This window comes from Harmonia axyridis, chromosome 5 (assembly GCF_914767665.1).
Source record: "Harmonia axyridis chromosome 5, icHarAxyr1.1, whole genome shotgun sequence".
NCBI lineage: Eukaryota > Metazoa > Arthropoda > Insecta > Coleoptera > Coccinellidae > Harmonia > Harmonia axyridis.
In genome coordinates this window covers 6,830,883-6,847,914 of record NC_059505.1, presented here as the reverse complement: position 1 = coordinate 6,847,914, position 17,032 = coordinate 6,830,883, and the positions used below count along the sequence as shown (strand labels likewise).

Below are 17,032 nucleotides of genomic sequence, written 5' to 3'. Positions count from 1 at the left end.
TACTACTCAAACAAAAAAATAAAAAGTAACTTTACACATCTGCGTAGCTAAACTGGATATTTTTGTAGATACATTTTTGAATTCACTATTTTTTTCTTTATCGCCCAATCAATTCCAAATTGACAAAATATTAATAACGATCCAAAAGAAAATTTAAAATATCCAAAACTTGGTTTGTTTTCAATATTCCATCAATTTGGAATCATATATGTATGTATATCATAAGATAAATCATTTTGTGAAGGTTCAGGCATCATTGTCCTAATTTTCGATTATCATATTAAATTACCTTCATCAAGTGTTATCATTCAACATTTTAAAAGAGATTTTTTGGAATCTAGTAGAACTCTTCGTCAAGCCGTCTATCTCTATGCACAGAACGTTTTCCGGGAATAGTTGGACAATTTACGTCTAAATTTTCATGTGAATGATTATGGAAAGGACATGTTAGGATCGTTTTGACGGAATATTCAAACTCGATTACAGATCCATCTGTGTCGAATCGTGAAAAATTATTCGTACAAAAAATTGTTTTTTTTTTGACGTAGAGTAAGAATCTGTAATAAAAAAAGGAGTTTCCATAAAAAAAATCCTCGGGTATATTAAGTTTATATACGGTGAGATATATTGAAAAGTATCTTCGAATAATCAGGCTTAGGTTTTAAATGAAATTAAAAAATTTGTCGACCCAAAACTACTTTTCACAATTGACGTAAAAACCTTCTTTACATAAACGGAATATTCCAAGCTTCGACGTGCTACCCTCAAGAATGCAAAATAAGATTGCAGGCTCATCGATATTCCAGGAGACACTTTGGGAAGTTGATGTTGGAGCAAAAAATCCGGGTTTTAAGATTTATACGCATCCTTGAACAACTAGATTCCAAAAGGCCATTTGAGACCTGTCGAACCCTGCACTAAACGTCTATTTTCATCCACATCACAGGCAATCAATCCGAGGAACGCGGGAGATTTTTCCAGATTCAACAAACCTCGAACTGAAGAGAAATCTCTCAGCCTCCCACTCGTTTCGGACCGAGAACATTCGCAGTTTCCGTTAGACCCGAACTTTTCTCAGAAATAAGTTGTCGTTCTGTTCACAGTTGTTCTATGTGACAGACATAAAACGGGTGTATTTTTGACGGCTTGAGAAGTTTCTATGGTTGTTGTCTATGATTTGACAGTTGAGAATGTCAAACTGCGTTGACATTTCTGCTCAGTAAGGTTTGCAAATTCATTGTGAATTGATTAACGCCAGAACAACGCTTTCGAGTTGTTGAAATTCACTTTGAGAAAAGTAATCTGTTCTCGAAGTTCGTAGAGCATTTTACGGTTTACATAATTGACCTAAAGAGCATACAATTAGTGCAGTTATTGATCGTTTTTGCACTAGAGGTCACTATTCTCGATTCGAAATCATCAACAAGAAATACGCTTACCGAAGAGAATATTACTGCTGTAGCGCGAAGTGTTGAAGGAGGCGCCGAAATGTCGATAGGTCGCCGTTCTCTACTTGTTGGCCTTTGTCCTGATGACGAATTCTTCCGAAATTATTTTCTATTTATATTATTATTCAACTTCTACAATTTTTATCCTATTTTGATGGAATTAGTATAAATATTCTGCTTGAATATTATATACTATCAGACTAAGGAGAAAAAGATCGTGAAGGTTTTTTCATGTAAACAATTTTTGTTACTTGAATATTGTAGTCGTTATTTTCAAGGTTTTTGAATTTTTCGACAAACCAGCTGTGCGAGGAGATCCAACGCCGATGTTCAGTTGTTGTTAAACTGCCTAGAGCACGTATACACGGAATTTATCGCCAGCTAAGTGAATTTGAAGAAGGTCGTATTATTGTTCTACGGGAGGTAGGGCTATCATTTCGAGAAATCGCTAACCTTAAGAACAGAAATCCAACTACTGTTATGAGATGTTGTCAAGCGTGGTTTAATAATGTCCAAAATCGAAGAAGAGTAGACGCCGGACGTCGAAGGGGCACAAATGAAGTTCAAGATCGACATCTAAGACATATGGCCATTAGAGACCGATTTGCGACAACTCGATCTTTGGCTGATGAGTGGTTAGGAGAACAAGGCCATTCTGTAAATGTCCGAACGGTTTACCGCAGGATAAGGTCTTTTGGACTACAGCATTATTGACCCCATCTTGTGTTATCTCTGACGGTTGAGCATCGCTGGCAACGATTACAGTGGTGCAGAGAACATCAACATTGGAATCTGGAATGGCATCAGGTCGTCTTTTCTGATGTATCTCGATTCTCCTTGGGTGCACATGATGGCCGAAGAAGGGTTATACGACGTCAGGGAGAAAGGCGTGAACCTCAGTTTGATGTTGAGCGTCATGTACACCGGACAGTAGACGTTATGGTATGGGGTGCTATTGCACATGCAAGTAGGCCACCTTTAGTCTTTATTCGAGATAACATGACAGCGCTGAGTTTCCTTCAAGAAATAGTGGAGCCATATGTTCTTCCTTACCTTAACCGGCTCGAGAATCCAATATTTCAGCAAGATAATGCTCGACCTCATATTGCTAGTGTTAGTTTAAACTTTTTCGAAGCGACCCTTGTGAATCTTTTGCCATGGCGGCTCATATCTTTCGCGCATAGGGCATGTTTGGAACATCATGGGTAGAAAGTTTGGAAATTTACTCCAGCCCCCATGGACTTTGGCGTCTCTGAGACATTGTGTACAGGTAGCTTGGGATAGTATCCTTCAAGAAGTAATAGACCATCTTTATGCATCAAAGTCGTGACGTGTAGGGGAGTGTATAGATAATCGCGGTGGACAAACACATTATTAACAAATTTACTAAGAAAAATTGTAAATCATTCGTTTTTTTCTTCAAATTTCAATCATTCACTCCTTGCTCTATCTATCTATGTTCTACCAAAAAAATTTAAAATTTGAACAGCTCCTTCTGGGTGTTGCAGTTTCTTTGTCAGATAGTATATTAGAATTTCAGCTCTTCCAGATTATGGTGGGCACTGAACATCTTCAAACGTGAAATTCCTGGGATTCTCATAGTTTGCGTTCTATTGATCCGATTCAAGTAAGCTTTGGCATGGATATTAAAATCGGATCATAAATGATTCCTGAAAAATTTCAATCTATGGGAGAGTAAACTACCTCATTTATCACATTTCTTTCAAATTATTCGACTGACCATTTGCAAGTTTTAACTATATTACCCATTTATCATACTATTTATTAACTAAACATGTTAATCCATGTGGAATGAGTTCGTATGCAGGATACTCATCTGGAACGAATGAAATGAATGATTTAGAGTTCCTAATTTCTCTCGGTGCTATACAATGCAGTCGGGATTCGAAACTACTCATTCTGTTGGCGTAATATTTCACTCCAACTTTTCAGAAATCTCATTATGTTCAATTATCTTCGTTTTGAGCTAATGATCCACCAGTCTCACCTAGTGTAGAAATAATTTTATAACGAAACGAGAGGAAAATTTTCGAATTTTCGGCAATCTAACCCTTTTATTAACTTACGTTTTTATCAAGTTGAACCTCAGAGTTATAAACATAGATAGAGGAAGCAGATGTCATTTTCGGTAAGCAAATTTTGTCCCCAACATGAACTATCAAATTTGACATGAAGCGCGCGGAAATGAAAACATATCAGTATTACGATATTTTACTCAATTCGCGAGTTTCTCCACAAAAACGAACTCCTTATGTCCTATCAACGTTCCATATTAACTCAAAATATAAAAACCTAAATTTATCAGAAATTCAGAAAACAAACTTCGCCAAACGACGTGAAATAACCGATGACACTAGGAAAGCGAAAGTTGCCAAACCTTGGATTTCTGCTTATTATAAATGTAGGCTTGGTTAATCGATCGTCTAGAGGTATGATTCGATTACCTGGCCTTTCGTCTTTTTCTCCGTGACTTTGTTGGATTTGTAATAATTAAACTCTTTTCAATTATTTACATCTATTTACGAAGCCACACTTATATAGTACAAACTCAGTATTTAGAAGATCCTAATTACGTCTTGATTACAAGTTTCTCACTACGGTACTGAATTTCGTCTTTAACTCTTTCGTTGATTACTCGAAACGTCTTCGTTTATCACGTGTTCGTCGTACTTCAATTTTTCGGTCGTCTCGTCTCTAACTCGTCTTAATTTAGTCCGCGAACCGTCTTTTCGTCTTACGTCTTAAGTTGACCGACCCAACTTAAACTCGTCGGCTTAATTTTGACTGTGCTCTCTGCCGATTGGAACTTACCCTGTCTCGAATATCGCCCTCCCTTCTCTCGGCTTGACCACACCCTTAGGGAAAGTACCATCCCCTACCATCCAATGAGAGCTTTGCCGTACCGCCCACAAAGATCTTCGCGGATTCCTGGAAATCGAATATTCTCGAAGGACTCGAACCTGATACACAGATGTGACACATCTGGTACGACCGTATTGTCTTCGAAGTTTCACAACTCTCCAGTAAATCTCTTCAAGATTTACAACTCCATGACATATCTTCGACACCTTGAAGAATAACACATCCTTTTTACATTATATGTACAAAAACAATTCGTTCCCTGTAAATTCATTGAAACTGTCATGCCCTCCACAAATCAAAGAAACTGATAGGTCTCCAAGCATCCGGTTGACCATCTCAATTATTTACAGGGAACAATAACTGGATCCTACATAAATTCGACAATTAGGAAAATTATCGGCTTCCAAATATTCAAATTAGCATATTCAATCGGGAAACACTCAAATGAATATATTTTATTCAATATAATATACATTCATAATGATATAATCAAGTTGTGGATTCGAAAATATATCAGAATCCGACAACGTAATCTAACCATGTTGTGAACATGTAAAAATTACGTATAGTTCTTCTAGCTATGTTTATCGCTCTATGAATAGAACAGATTCTAAGGTGTATAATAGTCTCAGTTATTCCTTGAATTGAAACTATATTATACTTATGACCTTTTCGACCCTCGTTCTCCGAAGCTTTAGCATTCTATGTTATATCGAAAATGTGAAAAAGCTGCATTCAGAACAGAAATATCTCGCTAAAATGCAACAGTATATAAGTACAGAATAGAAAGCGGTCGTACCCATCTAAAATAATCTTCTGTGGAAATATCAAGAAAATCTTCGAGACGTGAGAAGGCATCCCTCTTATCTACCTATTCGCCTCGATATTACGAGAATATAAGAGGTTAACATCCGTTCATGCGAATGGAACATCTCGTTTACATGAAAATTCAATGCGGGTTTATTTTGAAATGAGGTTCAAAAAAGTTCAAGGACTCTACTGGAGAAACCTCAATGGTAGATTGCTCGACAATATTTTTTCACTGAAATAAGATGCTGCTATATGAAATATCTTTTTGAATTGAAAAACTATGTGAATTTTCCAAATGTTATGTATAAATTGCGATCGTCTAACTCACAAGAAATCTGATACCAAAATACTAAAAATTCAGAGAAAGTATGGAAAGGAACGAACTCTAATGGATTTTCGTTTATTAAAAAGGCATACAACTTAGTTTTCGCCGTTTTTTCCCGAAATTCGAGGCTTTATTGTAAAAACTTGTTCTACATTTATGATTGTCCATCGCTGGCCACTACTTTCTCTCATCTTTCGGAAAGCGAACGAATCCCACATTTAAAAAAACTGGTCATCTTTTAAACCGATCCACGAATCCATCCAATCTTTACTTCTTCATAGGATCGGAAGTACTGGTCATCCAGACTGTGTGCCATTGATCGAAAAGTGATAGTCCAAAGGAACGACGGGTGGGGTAGGACTTTCCACTTCAACGTTTTCAAGTATATCTTGACCAAATGAAGAATAAAAATGAGTACAATTTGCAAGTGTAATAATATTTTTTTTCTTTTTCATTTCATCATTCATTTCCAAATATCAGCCGTTTTATTTATTATATCTTGACCACTTTCGCATTATGGGATCGAGCATTGTCATGCTGTAAAACCACTTCATCATGTCCATCGTTGTGGCCATTTGTTTTTTAATGATCGGCTCAAACGCATCAATAGCGTTCGATAACGATCGCCTGTGATTGTTTCAGTCGGTTTTAACATTTCATAATACACTACGCCGAGCTGGTCCCACCAAATACTGAGCGTGACCTTGGACCCGTGAATATTCGGTTTGGCCGTCAACGTGGAAGCCAGGGCTGGGATATTTCACCCAATATTTAAGAAAAGAAATATTGTGATTAATTAGTTAATTGATAAGTTTGATTTTCTTCAATCAAAATCCATATAGGGCATCGAAGTCATCTCCTTATATAAAATGTCAATCTATCTTCTATTTGTAGTTGGATACAACCCAATCTAAAACTACACCGAATTGAAATTTTCTCCTTCCCCAAGAAATAATGAATTCGTCGAATTTAAAATCCTCTTTTTTTCGTTTCATGTCCTTCCATCAAAATTTCCCTAATTCTTATTCGAAGATGAAATTTGAAATTCAAATATTTTAAGTGCTGACACACCGAGCAAATAATCAAATTTTCAATTCTGGAACGATAATCAAGAGAATATCCGCTTGAATTTTTAGACTGGTCCTGAGGCGAACATGAACTCGAAAGGAGTGTCGATTTCTGAATTAATATGAACTTTTCCGGAAAAGCTCGGCTCTGAAAATATATTTCAGGAGTGAGTGTTCAATTTTATATTCAATTCTTGGAAAGAAGAAAATCTGTAGTTCTTAATATTCTTTTCGATAACAGTAAATCTGATAATGCTAATTTCAAAAAAGAATTAAATTGCCAGGCTCTTTCCCCAGCACAAAATATCATTACGAAGTGAAAATTCTCTTGGACCCTCTCTTTATTGTATGGTTCTTGATTTATTTCTCTCGCATTAGGAGATTTGGCAATTTTTTAAATTGTAGGAAGTTGCTTCTGTTATTTTAAATTTTGGCATTTTCATCAGGACGTTTTTTATCTCATTTATGAGTTCGGTGAGTTACCACAATTTCTACACCCAAAAGTAAGGTATACAATTTTGCTTCCGCCATTTTGCAATACATGACTGTAGCGGTAGTGGTAGTCGAAATAAATAGAACGTAGATGTCATACAATAAGCTTGGGTATTTGCAAACATAACGCCATCGAAATATTAGTCGATTTGTGTCTGCATCATAAAGTTATTCTCTATTAAACATGTCAGCTTACGAAAAAAATCTCTTCATTTACGGAAGGTTTTCATTTTCTGCTTCAATATGAAGAAATCTGAGGCTGAAGCTCATAGAAAGCTCTAAAATAGCGTGAGGCCGCTATAGGCTAAAGAACGTGCCGAGAGTGGTTTCAACGCTTCAAGAATGATGATTTTGACGTCGAAGACCACCATGGTGGAAGAGAGACGGTTTCCAAAGATGCAGAATTGAAGGCATTAATTGATCAAGACTCGTGTCAAACCCAACAAGATTTGGCAGGATCATTGGTAGTGACGCAACAAGCCATTTCAAAACGCCTGAAAGTCATGGAAATGATTCAGAAATAAGGAAATTGTGTGCCGAACGAGTTGAAGCCGAGAGATGTTGAACGGCGTTTGTTTGCTTGCTGCTTGCTAGGCAAAGACGGAAGAGATTTCTGCATCTCATTGTGACTGGAGACGAAAAATGGATCCATTACGATAATCCCAAGCGCAGAAAATCATGGGGATATTTCGGCCATGCTTGCACAGTCGACGGCTAAACAGAATATTCACAGTTCTAAGGTCATGCTCAGTATTTGGTGAGACCAGCTCGGCATAGTGTATTATGAGTTGTTAAAACCGACTAAAACAATCATAGGCGATCGTTATCGAACCCAATTAATGCGTTTGAGCCGAGCATTGAAATACAAACGGCCTCAATACAACGAGATACATGATAATATAATATGGCGCCACGCAGCAACGTCGTTTCGGATATGTCGTGCAGAAAATGCTCGAAAGAGGTGAAAATATTTATTAGTTGTGGAAAGTGTGACTCTAAATACCACCCTAGTTGTGTATTGAAGATCTGTGGCACCTTTGTCAATTCTGAGGGTGTGGTTATATGTTGTGAAAACCGAAAGGATTGTAAATGTGAGGTTAAGGATAGAGAAATCGAGGAACTAAAACTGAGAATTTCTGGTATAAATGAATCTTTATTCGAAAAATCCCTAGCATTAGATCGAAATGGCTCCGATGTCGTTGAACTGAATGGAATATGCGACAGTAAAAATGAACAATCAATTATTATGTATGGGAATGAAAGTAAGTTCGACTATCAAGAAATGTTGATCAAACAAAAAGATATGCTGATTTCTGAAATGAGCGATAAAAACGAAATATTAAAGAAGCACGTCCTCCTTCTCGAAAAGTTTCAAAATATGGAATCTCCCTCGATCGAAAACCCCAAACAACCTGAACGAAAAATAAATAATAACATAAATACAGTAAATAAATCAAACAACGCATGTGGAAATGCCGGGGATCCGTATTCGAATTGCGATAATAATGAATTAGATAAGGATGATTCAAATATCACATCGCCAAGAACATGTGAATCCCAGGAATCCTATAAATGGCAACAAGTGAAACACAGGGGTAACGGAAACAATAACAAAGGAAGGAAATCTTTTACGGGAGTCTTTCCTGTCCAGTCTGTGCAAAAATCATCATCGGTGAGGGATGTCAACAAAAAATCTCGTCCTGAAATAGTAAAAGGTACCGGAAAATCCGATGGAGAGGTACAAGAGTTCTGCAGCAGTAGACCCAAAATATGGCTTCATGTTGGTAGGGTCAGCCCCAATACGACTGAGGAGTCCATTATGAAACATTTGAATAGGACCTTCCCAAACCGACCTTTCACTGTTGAGGCTCAGCCAACAAATGCGAACTCCGAAAGCATATCATTTAAGGTAGGTGGAGACGTTGATTTACAGGAAGACCTGTATAAAAGTCATAATTGGCCGGAGGGAGTGACTATAAGACGGTTCACATTTTTTCGAAAAAAAACTATTATAAATAAAATGAAAAATAAACAAACTAAGCAGATCACACTTTTAAATTTTAATCTGCAATCATTAGCAAATAAAATTGACAGCGTTCGACAACTTCTTGAATCGCGTCATGTTGACATAGCGTGTTTTACAGAACACTGGCTTACAGCTGATATTATTTCGAAAATTAATCTGGGAAATTATGAAGTAGCTAGTTCTTATTGCAGACAGTCTTCACGACACGGAGGCACAGCTATTGTCCTCCGTAAGGATTTACCTTTCAAGGAATTATTGGAAGTAAAATCTAACTCTGTTGAAGGACAAATAGAACTTGCTGGCGTCCGACTGACGAAATACAAAATATTGATACTCTCACTGTACAGGCCGCCATCTGGTGACGTGTCACAGTGCCTTGATGTTTTGACAAAAGTACTCGAATTATGTCAGGCCTTATATCCGACCGATCGATTGTTTGTTTCGGGAGATTTCAACATCGACTTCGGGAAGAACTCGAAAGATCGACAAAAAACCATCGAGGTCCTCAAAATGTTTAACCTGGATGTGGTTTTCTCTGAGCCGTCACGTGTGACTAACATATCAAGCTCGTGTATAGACAACATTTTCTCCAACATCGGCATCGGTTCTGGCGGGAGATTCACTTTTCAGCCTTATCTTTCAGACCATATGGCCCAAATCGTGAGATTTTCAGTTTGCAACCTTGAGCCTGAAACAAGAAAATATAAATTCATACGGGAATTCAACGCAACCAAAACTCACCATTTTCTAGAATGCATAGGAGTCGAGGACTGGACGAAAACATGTTCGGATAGTGCGATTGTTCAGTTCACAGAATTTCACGACCGTTTGTTGGATATTTTCCGGTCATGTTTTCCTGAAAAAAAAGTAATTGTCAATAAAAAAAAGAAAAAATACTCTGTAAGTCAGGAAATAACAACAATTAAGGATAGATTGGAGGCAGCTGACACAATAGCAAAGGTTAAGAAGGATCAGGCTAGTGAGGAGCTGTGTAAGGTCTTGAGAAGGTCTCTGCGGATGAAAATCAGGGAAACAGTAAAAAAGAAAAATGCCGATAAACTGTCGATATCGAACAACAGATATCAGACTATGTGGCAGTTGATTCGCGAGGAAACGAATAAAAACGGATCAGCAAGGACAGAGAATAATCTCACTGCCGATGATTTGAATAGATACCTGGTTTCTGTTGGCACGAAATTCAACTGTAGTTCTGACATTTCCATCGAAAAATCAGAAAGCCTGCTTAAAAAGAAACATGAATCAGTTCAGACATCCATGTTCTTGTTTCCCATAACGGAATTGGAAATTGCAAATGCGTCCCATGACCTCAAAAGTAAGAATTCTCGGGACATTAATGGAATGTCAGTCGCTTTGATGAAACAAATGATTCCTTTGCTCTTAACACCACTGTGCAAAATTTTGAACGACTGTATGACACAAGAACGTTTTCCTGAAGAACTAAAAATTGCTAGAGTTTGCCCTATTTACAAGAAAGGTGATGTGGATGATGTCTCCAATTACAGGCCCATATCGATATTACCAGCATTATCGAAAATATTTGAGCTCATAATGAAGAACCGCCTTGTTGAATTTCTGGAAAAGCACTCAATTGTCCATGATTCCCAACATGGTTTCAGACAGAACAGATCAACAATAACAGCAATGATCGAGGTGCTCGAGGAAGTTATGACGGCATGTGAGAGAGGGGAGGAGGCTGAGTTTACGTGCGTGGACTTGAGTAGGGCTTTCGACACGGTGAATCACGAAATCCTTCTGAATAAGCTCCATCACTATGGTATAAGAGGAAAAGCAAATAATCTATTCCGTTCTTATCTTTCGAAGAGGAGGCAGGTGGTTGATTGGAACGGTGTGGTGTCGGGATTCGGGAGCTTGGGGAGTGGAGTTCCGCAGGGGTCCATACTGGGGCCGGTGCTGTTTATTTTATACATAAACGATCTATTTCCAAATGTCAACTCCGATAAGACCGTATGTTATGCTGATGATACTGGTTTTATAAACAGATCAAAGTGTCCCGAGGAGCTCCACAGATCGTCGATAACTTCAGAGAGAGATGCACGTTCATGGTTCGCGGCTAATGGTCTGGTGTTCAACGAGGACAAAACACAGAAATTGGTTTTCACCGGTAGGGACTCTGGTGAGAACTCGTTGATTTACCTGGGATTGCAGTTCCAGTCTTCTCTCGGCTGGGCCACTCACATCGACACACTTTGCAAAAAACTGTCAACTTCGATATTTATGATACGTCGAATGAGAGAAATAGTTGACCAAACAACAGCTAAGCAAACCTACTACTGTGCCTTCCATAGTTTGGCAGTCTATGGAATAATTCTTTGGGGACACAGTAGTCATGCCGAAAGAGTCCTCCTGAAACAGAAGAAAGCTTTGAGAACCTTGTATGATATGCGAAGCACAGAGAGCTGCAGGGAAACTTTTAAAAAAGAAGGCATACTTACCATAACCTCCGTGTTCATATTGGCTTGTGTAGATTATATTCACGCAAACAAGGAGAAGTACACAAAGCACTCGTATTATCACACCTACAATACTCGAGAGAAACATAAATATACATTACCCCGTCTAAGAATGAGGAAGGAGGAACTTGGTCCAAATTTCTGGGGACTCAAATTCTACAACAAGCTTCCAGATGAAGTGAAGAGCCTGGGAAAATTGCAATTTCATAAACGAGTAAAGAGTTTGTTGCTGCAGAACACTATATATTTTTTACATGAGTTCCTTGACTGATTCGTTAGTACTTGCATTGTTTTAGATTATGTATAGTGCCAAATTTGTGTTTATATTTTTTTTTTTTTATCATAGTTAATTATGTATATCGTACCAAATTTGTGTTTGTATTTTTTATCGCAGATTATTGCATTGTAGCGAGAATTTATATATACATATTATATTCATAAGTATTTACATAATTGTAAAAAGTTCTGATTGACATGTCATGTAATTCATTGATGACGTTAATATATATTACTATTACTATTACTATTAAAGTGATTATATATTGATAAATTTGGGAGAAAGTAGTGATCAGCTATGGACAATACTGTGAATCATAAATGTATAATCAGTTTTTTACAATAAAGCCTCGAATTTCGGAAAAAACGGCGGGAGCAAAGTTGTACTCCTATGTAGTAAATACTATCTGAGACTTGTTATTTCCAATTATAGATATTTTTGTGCTCTCGCCTCGAACCTATGGTTCTATCATTTCTTCACTATGTCTCTATTTCTCAAATTTTGAGCAGGAAATTATTTCCGAAAATTAAATTTTTTTGGAATAAAATTCCAAAATATTCGACGTATTCAAACAATACCTGAAATCCTAGACATTTTCAAAACCATCAAAAATGTTTTCTCCTTCTTTAGTGAATTATTTTCCCCGAAATTGTGCAGTTACATATTGCAATATTAAAAAATTTTTGGCTGTAAAAACAAAAAGCATAAGGTTTCACAATAAAAAATTCTGAAGCTGTCGTCTTTTGAAATTCGACAAATGAAAACTTCGTCATCACTTAAAATCACGATACGCGCTGCAACAACGCATTGAAATTGTTTAAATTAGCTACAAAAATGGTGAAAAATTTTGCAGTCACAGTTCGCAAAGCTGAAGGACTTTCGGAATAGCAATAGTGAATTGATTAATCTTCAACCCATCCTGCAAATATCAGAAAAAAATCGAATCAAATCAGTGCGTCATCGGAAGTATGAAGAACTATTCCTATAATCAATTCAAAAATTTCAACTGAAAGAATTAAAAAAATATGTACTATCAAGAGTTTAGCTTTGAACTAAAAAAAATTTCCAAAATGTTTTATTACTTTTTCTACAAGTTATCAAGGACATATACAATTGTTATACTCCTCGTGCACTACATTTAATGCACTTCATCAAAAAATATGAAAATTACTGACATTTGATCGAAAGGAACAAATTCGCAAGAAACAATTTTCCAAAAATGGTGTCAATAACTCTGTCCTTCCCATTCCAAATCATTCTTGATATTCACTGAAACCCTCTCTGTTAGCTCAAAAAAACAGTTAATTATATTGAGCGCAGTTGAATTACGTGTGTTGAACTTGAACCAAACGCCTATCTGTTAATGAACACATTACCAAACTTCTCAACTTCCTGTTATTCCGGAATCTTGATTTTCCGCTTCGAACATTATATAACTATCCAAAAAGTTCGAGGCAACATCCATAGATGAAATATAACATTTGAAGGCCCTTGAGTTAATAATCAAGTTTCTGACCTGGTTCCTAAGTGATGAGACTTATGTTTCCTTAGGATATATCGATGGTGTGTAACAAGATGTTGAACTGTTTCACCCATTACGTTTTGGTAGTTGATCATAATTGAAGCAAGTTTTCTCCAATAAGAGGTTTCATTTTGATATTTAAAATACTAGTATATTTTAAGGAAATCAATGGGTGTTTATTTAATTGTGAAGTAGGGATTAATCAAGCCAAGTAGCTTGACATTTTAAGCAACTACTTGACTTGAAAATCAAGCTCGTGAAAAATTACATACTTGAGCTTGACTTGACTTGATTTTAGATATTTATTGCTTGACTTGATATCAAGCTACTTGATATTAATTGAGCTTGATATGCACGCGTCGCACGGCATATATTTCTGCAATCCCGTGCGCGCTTAGACTAAATAAGAGGATTCCTCGAGCGCCGAGAGACTGAAGCTATCGCCATTGTGACTTTATTAGTAGTTTTCTCACATTTCTATGAAATCTATTGGTGAATTTCGGTGATTTCAGAAATATCTTTCTAAACTTGGCCAAAATGGCCAAGGATTTTTTATCCTTATCAGCTCCTGTTGAAAGACAATTTTCCAGAGCTGCTCTTACAGCAACAAAACAATGAACTTCTGACTTAGCGCCCCCTATCGAAAGCAGCAAAAACAAATCTATCATGAGTATATTTTGTCCTCAATCAACAAAATATTATCTCTTAGACGAGATCTAATTTGCTCAAAAATGTTGAGCCAAACTGAAGTTACAGGCATTTCAATCAGTCAGATTTCTCCCTTTCCCCTACCCTTATTTGATGTCGTAAAATCGAAAGTGACAATTCAAAAAGATAGAGAATTTTCTAAGATTACAGTGATGTTTTTTTTTCTTCAACTTTATATGAAACATTTTCTAGTGAAATTCATTTTTTTACTGGACGATAGCTATTATGCCTCCTAGCGGTAGAGGTATGAACTTCAAAACAATTTCCAGTGGTAAAATTTTCAACCGCAAGTCTCTACGATGAGTGGATCCTGAGATATAGTCGCTTACCTCCCTTATTTGCCCACCCTGTACATGATTTTAAATAAGAAACAAAAAGTGATAAGAAAAAATAAAAGAGGGCTTTTAAATTTGGTAAACAAGGAGACAAATTTTTGACCGTTCTGCAAATGACTGAGTCAGATATGATTTGAACGCATTGATTATTTCGGTATGTTATAACAAAATATTCAATGCGTTCATAGGTAGATACGAGGGTAGATATTATTTCACTGGTATAATAATCAACAGAAAAATGTAAACAAAATTTCACAGTTCTCTCCAAAAATAATTTTTGAGCACTGTAATTTTATTTTCTTTAATTTCCATTTTTGCCAGCAGTCCTTAATGAAAATATTCGTTTAGTAGGGCATGCCCTAGTAGTAGAGCATTTTTGAGTATATCAAAGTATCTATCAATATTCCAAAGATTAAACGAGTATCAATAAGATGAATTTTTTTCTTACCTTCCTCCCCATAGATCTTTTCATTCCTAGTAGACTGATTAACTCCCATTTCGATGTACCTTATTAGTTGATGAATTTCATTTTTTCCTAATCCTCTTCTCAAGTGAAAACCTGAAAGAAAACCATTTACAATCAGCAATTAAGTATCGTTTTGTTTGTCTCTATAGAAAGAGAATTGTGAGAGTTGACGCTTGAGCACCAGATCAGGAATAGTTATTTTCCTATCTATTTAATGGATATCAAAATAAAAGCGGTCCCAGAATGGATTCTTGTGGAACCCCATAATCAACCCTTTCTCACTTCGATCAAAAGTCATTAACGAAACATACTGAAACCTGTCTGAAAATATGAGTTGATTAAATCCGAGCTGTCGATGGAGCACCCACAGTCGCCCAGGAGCACAGAGCACAATGAGATTAACATGTAGGATATTCAATGTAGTTTATTGTGTTGAAAAAAACAAAAAAAGGTACTATATATATATAACAAAAAAAAAATCGTTTCCTTATTTTGGTCTATTGATTATCAACTAGAGCTGAATATATTTTGATATTGTTATAGAATTCCTCCTTGATATTCAATGGGAATATGAGATCCGAAATTCGATGCTTAATTGTAAAATAGTATATTGTGCAACAAGTGGTGAAAGTCCAACTTTTCTCACGAGTGTGAAAGTTTGTAGCATGAGCCTGAAAGGCGAGTGCCGCAAACACACCAGCGATAAAAGGACTTTCTCCATATGTTGCAAACTATAATTTCCCTACAACTGCACAAATTTCAATAATTCAAGTAATGGACTTGATTCAAATCAAAATGGCCTTCGTTGACAGTATGTGCTAATTTATTGCGTTTTAATTAAGTGGTTTCCATAGAAACGACTCAAAAGCCCAATTTTATTGGTCTACCAAGCGAGGTGTGGGCAAAGTGCTGTGAGAAATCATATTTCCCACAGTATGAGCATTACATAGTTTTGAAATTGAGTAAGCTATGAAGAATACGATACTTGTCATAGCAGTTGTAGGAAAAATTAATTTTTCTACTCGACGATAGCTATTACGCCCCCTAGCGGTAGAGGTATGAACTTCAAAACAATTTCCAGTGTGTTTTCTAGTACACTTTAGTGGTAAAAGTCTCTACGATGACGATATAGCCGCTTACCTCGCTTATTTGCCCATCCTGTACAATTTTTTTGTGAAGTGTGAAGAGTCCACGACATAAGGCGGATAAAATGGCTCCACAAATCTAAACTAGACTGAATCAAAATGTTCTCATTTTCAAACATTCACAAACTTTCGAAGATTTTCTAGACACTGCCTGCTACCACATGTACCCCTGAGAGGACTATCTCTTCTCTGAAACTCCTCGAAACTTATTTAAGAAACTCCAGAGGCCAGGAAAGATTAAACGGTTTGGCTTTGATGTCAATCCACCCCAAAATTGACATCGACACCGAAGATTTAATTGATTCGTCGTTGCGAAGAAAGTTAGAAGACTAAATTTAATTTTATAATAAGGTATATCTTTCTGTCATGGTTTTCTAATAAAAACAATTATAATAGATCATCAGACCATTTGTTTTTTTTATCAAAACTATTTGATGTTTTTCTACTATTCCATCAGACCGGACCTCCACCCGAAATCAAGGGCGTAGATCTTTTTTTTTCTTGGGGGTAATCGAAAAATTTTTTGACGACATTGTTCACCTACTCATATCTATAATGTGAGAAAAAGAGGTTTGATAACGATTTTTGAGCCAAATTACTCGAAATAATTTTTTTTATTACCATTTCGATTGTTCTTATCTTATACTGGGTGAATTGGAGTTATGAAGGAAAATTAGAGATTCCTAGGATAATTTTAAAAATAAAATGGTCCATAAACATGAGCTCGCAAATACTTAGTTTTCGAGTTACAGGGTGTTTCTTGTAGTCCTACTTTTTTGTGATGCTTAACCAGTTTATCGAATCTTTATTAATCTTCGCTACAGAGTTGGTGAATAGGTACCAAAACTTATAATTAATTTATTTATCACAGCTACCTAACTGGATCTTCATAATAATTTGGAATTTCCTGAGAATTACAATAGAGAGCTAATTGAATTTTTTTCTCGAAATCGATTGCAGATACGACAAAACTACAACAAATCAAAAAGTGTAGTACTGAACCAGAGATTTCTATTCAAATTTTTCTACTTTCTAA

At 36.3% G+C, this 17,032-nt stretch overlaps 1 protein-coding gene across 2 annotated transcripts in view; it reads right to left on the bottom strand.

The window, feature by feature from the left end:
• Positions 1-17,032, bottom strand: part of LOC123680400 (serine/threonine-protein kinase 32A) — a 160,377-nt gene that overhangs the window by 115,172 nt on the left and 28,173 nt on the right. For both annotated transcript variants that reach the window (XM_045618283.1, XM_045618285.1), the window contains exon 2: positions 14,834-14,944. In XM_045618283.1, the coding sequence (XP_045474239.1) occupies positions 14,834-14,882 (49 nt within the window). In that variant the 5' untranslated portion in view covers positions 14,883-14,944. The remainder of the gene's footprint in view (positions 1-14,833; positions 14,945-17,032) is intronic.